Here is a 5,383-nt window from a genome sequence, read left to right as displayed (position 1 = left end):
AGGGTGGTGTAAGCCCTCCGGCCCAGAGATGAGGGGCCATTTGCAGAGGTAGCAGGGAGGGGAGGAGTGTGGAGAGACAGAGATGGAGGACTGAGGAGGAGGGCACTTTCCTGGTCCTGCTGGAGGACTTGGTGGGTCAAGCGAACATGACGGGCTGACAGGAGGTACAAGAAGGCTGTGTCACCGTCCTGACGAACCCCATATGAGGCCAGAGAACGCTGGTCGGTGCACAGACACTGGCCAATCACCCAGCGCTGCACCCGCGGGTGAAAGCCATACTCAAGAAACATCTGAGGTGGTACAAAACCAGAAGAGGAGAGTAGAAAAAGAAATAGTGAGATAGAAATTTGAACTTCTTAGATAAACTGATTCTTTGAGGAAAATGTCATTTTTAAGTTTGGGCGACATAAATAAAATTGCCTTGACAAAAGTTCTTTCAGGACACAAATGAAGAGGAGAAGCTTTCTTCAGACTAACCTGCTGTTTCAGTGCTGCGGTAGTCATTTGTGGGTAGACTTTCACAGTGACACAACAGGACGAAGAACAATCCTCAACTGCAACAGCCAAGCTGTTAGATAAAGACACAATCCATAAGCCACATCATTTGTGTAAATTGTGAAATTATCTACTTTCTATTACATCTTAAAATAACCATCAATTGTGTTTTTTGAAAACATTAATAATGAGGATGCACCAACTTGATTTCACTGTCTTCATAGTCTCTTGCAGAGGGGCGAATCTTGAGCGTGGCATTTTGCCGGGCGAGTGAGGCAGCAAAGACAGACGCAGACTGCATGTCACCTGCTTCTATGGCTCGGGTCAGCTCTATGCAGGCTTCCTCTACAGATGCACACGCGCACACGCACACACACACGCACGCACTCACACGCGCACACACACGCACACAGGTGAACATATGGGGCAAGTGTGTGCAGAGGATGTTGCCATGCCTCCAAACAGCCACTAGAGGGCTTAAATGATTAAATGAATGAATGAACAAAACGAGATAAAGAATCATTGAATTAGTTAAAATCACTTCTAAAATGAAAAAGATAAGATAATAATTTATATTGGAAGGAAGAAGTTCGGTAAACACACCTGTCTGTTGCAAAGCCAAGGTGTTCTGACCATCCTGTGGGAGCTGTGGACAATCATCTTGAGGGGCTACTGCCAATGTGAAATGTTGGAAAACCAGAAAGAAGCATTTAGATAGACAAATGGAGAGAAAACACAAGAAAGAAACCAACAGACAACTTTTTGTACTGAAGACCTTGCCTAAGGTCTACTTGTTCTCTGTAACAGCAGACCTTTCGTCCACACAGGAAAGGAAACATTTGTCTTAACAGGGACACCTTTTAGTAGAACAGTCACTAACAGAGTAAATAGCAAGGTGAATATTTCCTTCTGATCTTGGATGCTTATTTATCATACTTTCACATGCATTTGAGTGAGTAAACAAGGGCGTATTATGTAAGTAAGCACAGACTAATTCATTGAAATTCCCTTTGAAGTAGAGCCAGACAGATAAAGGACTTTTAAGGCCGACACTGATACAAATATTTGGTTATTTAGAAATACGATATTCCGATATATCGGCCGATATACAGTATATTAAAAAAAAAAAAATCCAGGAACGCATGACGAAACATAAACAGATTTCACTAACATTAGTTATATTATTTACGAGTTCTCACTAAAATATGCTACTAATTTGCTTTGTCACAATAATAATAACAACAAGAAATTGATTGTCACAGCAGAACAGAGGAACATCAAAAATATATTAAAGTTCTGATAAATAAAATGTATAAAAATACAAACTTTAAGTCCTTTGAACAAAAACACATTAACAAAAAAATAAAAATGGGAAATGCCTAATATCCGCCGATAATATCCGTCCGCCAATACATCGGTCGGGCTCTACTCTAAAGTCAAAATATAATAATAATACGTTTGGTTTCAGTGGTTAACATTGACTGTAGAGATGTTAACAGGGCAGTGAAAAGCTCTTTTTTTCAAATAAATAAATAAATAAATAAGCAGCTTGATTTGTAAAGCTCAATTCGCATTAACGAAGTTCACTGAAGCACCACCTTATCACACACAACAGGGGTTTCCTACACCATTGTAAAAAGGTTCATGGGATCCTGTTACAAGGTATCAAGTATATACATTTTCCCACCTTGCTGTGGTTATCTTAAAGAACACTAAGTATTTAGCAAGAAGGTTGACTGACCTCTTTGCGCTTCCCTCAATGAAGACATCACCACTGTAGCCCACTCCCGGGCCTCCTGCTCACAGCGGAAGTTGAAGCTGATGCGGTCATGTGGAGGCGTTGCCAAACTCAGTTCGTGGCACTTTGGTGACTTCACCTCATAGTTTACCGTCCTCAAATCAAATTCAGCGATTGTCTGGAAAAAGAGGAAGAAAGCAGGGGATGAGGTAGGACAAATAAGGGAAAGCAAATGAATCATTGGTAACTATGTGCGTCATGGCATGTGTGCACTTGGTATGGCGAAAAGTAATTTTAACATTCTATTATAGTGTAAACTTAAACATATTACAGGAACACCGTTAGGGTATTTAAGTACAAAAATGCAATTTATGAATAACAATGAAGGCTTAACATGGAACATTCCCAAGCTGCTGAATTGGACTGCATCATACTGAGAGGTGTTTCTAATATTCTCCTACTGAATTTGTGATGAGTGTAGAGGAAATATTTGAAACACCTTTGAATGTATTGTCATGCAATTCAGCCGCACTACAAACTACAGCCTCCAAACCATACCATAGAGTTCTATCTCAAACTATCTCGACAAAAACAACAATTATTAACTTCATGACTGTAGGATCTATTGTAGAACTTGCTCACATCAGTTTTAGCTGGGTGTACCTATCCACTGGCAACTGAGTGTAGCTCTAATAATAACTTGTTAAACAAATTCCTGACAAAAATAAAGGCTCTGTATGCAAGTTACAGAAGAGACCAATATTCAAAGACCAGTTGATTTCATACTTAAGTGTGTGTGAACCTTTCTTTGCATCTTTTGGTAAGACCACCAGGGTTTAGCTGTGCATTCACATTCTCAGACTCCTCAAAGGGATGGGTGCATGCTAACACAGTGGGCTGAACTCTCTCTGCCAGTGATTTCTAACTTAAGACGTTAAAAGCTAAATCTGAGGGGTCTCTATGGATGATTAATAGGATAAGGAAGAAAGAAGAGTTATACTACAACACAGTGTACAATGTATAGTATCTTGTGTTTTATCTGTGTAATACTGGAAGGTGTACCTGTGGCAAATGCAGTCATGTAGCTACAACCTGTAACATTGCTTCATATTACTGGGGATCCAAGCGGTGCTCAATTACCAACTGGGCAACTGCTAGATGGCCCCTGACATTCACAGGGACCAAAGGCTCCAGGTTCACAGTAGTCTGGCAATGATTTTGAGGTTATTGCATACTACTTTGATAAATTGTAATTGTGAAAAATTTTTCTCCCGTTTTGAGGCCCTGACTAGTAGAAGGAAAATGAATAACTTTATTGTTTCAGTTGTTATTATACTAACATGTTGCATATTTCTAAATACACGTGCTGAAACAAATAACCACAAGAATTTGGCCCTGCAAGCGAGTAGTCTTTGGAAACCAGAGTTAGGTGACATTAAGTTTTATTTCACCTTATTTACACACACCAAGTAAGGACTCATATCTAGCATAATTGGTCTTCTTCTGGACATATTTTTATTAAATTGGGGGATTTCCACTGAAACCACACACGTATCAACAACAAGCCCAACACTGCTGCCGCCGCCTCGCTGCTGTGAACTCACCACACTCCGTCCAGTCCCGCAGCCGTCCTGGAGCGACAGCCGGAATTCCCCGGATTTCCCCGGGTCCATGCTGAGCTGCAGGCGGAGTGACTCATCACCTGCTCCGGGAAGACACAGCGGCCGAATACCAGAATGGCATACCGATACCCGAACCGACATAAGGACGGTTTGGCAGCCAAGTTGTGACTGCGAGGCCCCATAGTGAGTGGTGAGGGCGGCGGACTGGTCCGGTGGGTAGCCGGGGGTGTGAGTCCAACCGCCTGAACTCAGCGACATTCTGCCAACAGACTCATGTAGAAAACAGACTCACGGAGTCCGGTGGTTTGTTTACTTCCTGTTGTTACCTGCCCTTGGTTTGAGTATCCTTTCACGATATTTCTTGCATTGTATCTAGTCGCTGGGTATTTTAATAGCCACACCAACAGGAAGCAAGCACGTAGTCTGTCAACTGTTTCGGGCGACTTCCAAATACGTGTAACGTAAGCCAGCTAGAGGTTTCACTTCTCTCTTCTTCCGCTTTGCTATACCGTCGTTTCAGGCAGAGTTAGCTAGTGTTTCTCTATTTGCTGCGAAGCATTCTTTCTTTGCACAACAGCATTCTTCTGGGTCTCTGATGCCTTTCTAACATCAAGGTTATTGACAATAGTTTGACACTGGGAACGCTGAGTATGTTGTTGATCCGTTTGTTTTTTCTTCGTATGCGCATGCGTTGCTTGTAGGCTGACGTATCTGATACCATAGTGAGTTGTCCTTTTTTCCTCCTTTTTGAGATGTTACGGCAGCTGGATTCCTTAATGGTGTATTACTGCCATCTACCGGAGGAAGTTCATTCCTACAATATTCGGTTTGTCAGCTATTTCTCGTTGGCAAGCGGACAAATCACCGTCTGCAATACCCACTTCATTTAGAATTGAATGTCTTCCCCCTTATCTCCTGGTCTCAGTGTTGTTACCACGCTTTATTGATTGCATTCTATAGCCTACAATGTCTTTCCCCTCTGACTTATGTCTATGTTTTCTTTTTTTACCAGCTTGTTCGTCTGCTCTATCATTGCCCAGAATGCCCATTTGATCCAAGTGAATGTGACTTCAGTGTCTTTTATTGCTCTTGAATACTCATCATTTCGAATAGTCCTGGCCATTACTGGATTTAAGACTGAACTAGAACTTTGTTCGAACCATTCTAAAGTCGTCATGAGCTAGGCTACATCTATTTCAAGAATGCAATATTGGCTTCCCAGTCCAACCCTACAAGGCATCTCACTGCAAATCTTCATTAATATTGTGGCTACTTATCCACAATATTATATTTTGAAGGTGTTCCTCCAAAAGAATTTCTCCCTCTTTTCCACACAGGCCCATCATCAGCAAAGAGCAATCTTCCCATTTATTGATACATTTTCATGATGATACATTTTACATATGACTGATGACAGACTTGATGTTAAAATTTTGATTTTAGACAAGAATGCCATGTCTTTGCAGTGCAGTTGAAGCTATTTGGTATTGTGTGTGTGTGTGTGTGTGTGTGTGTGTGTGTGTGTGTG

General features: G+C 41.5%; 1 protein-coding gene across 1 annotated transcript in view; it reads right to left on the bottom strand.

Moving 5' to 3' along the window:
- LOC116672047 (ranBP-type and C3HC4-type zinc finger-containing protein 1-like) overlaps positions 1 to 5,383 on the bottom strand; it is an 11,892-nt gene extending 6,509 nt beyond the window's left edge. Inside the window, 6 exon segments of the mRNA XM_032503611.1 lie at positions 1 to 290; positions 478 to 568; positions 699 to 840; positions 1,099 to 1,167; positions 2,237 to 2,411; positions 3,838 to 5,383. The exon segment at positions 1 to 290 is cut by the window's left edge and continues 1 nt beyond it. Of these exon segments, the coding sequence (XP_032359502.1) occupies positions 1 to 290; positions 478 to 568; positions 699 to 840; positions 1,099 to 1,167; positions 2,237 to 2,411; positions 3,838 to 4,113 (1,043 nt within the window). The 5' untranslated portion in view covers positions 4,114 to 5,383.

This window comes from Etheostoma spectabile, chromosome 22 (genome assembly GCF_008692095.1).
Source record: "Etheostoma spectabile isolate EspeVRDwgs_2016 chromosome 22, UIUC_Espe_1.0, whole genome shotgun sequence".
In the NCBI taxonomy this organism is placed as follows: domain Eukaryota; kingdom Metazoa; phylum Chordata; class Actinopteri; order Perciformes; family Percidae; genus Etheostoma; species Etheostoma spectabile.
The sequence above is the reverse complement of the archived record's forward strand: the minus strand, read 5'-3'. Positions and strand labels throughout refer to the sequence as shown.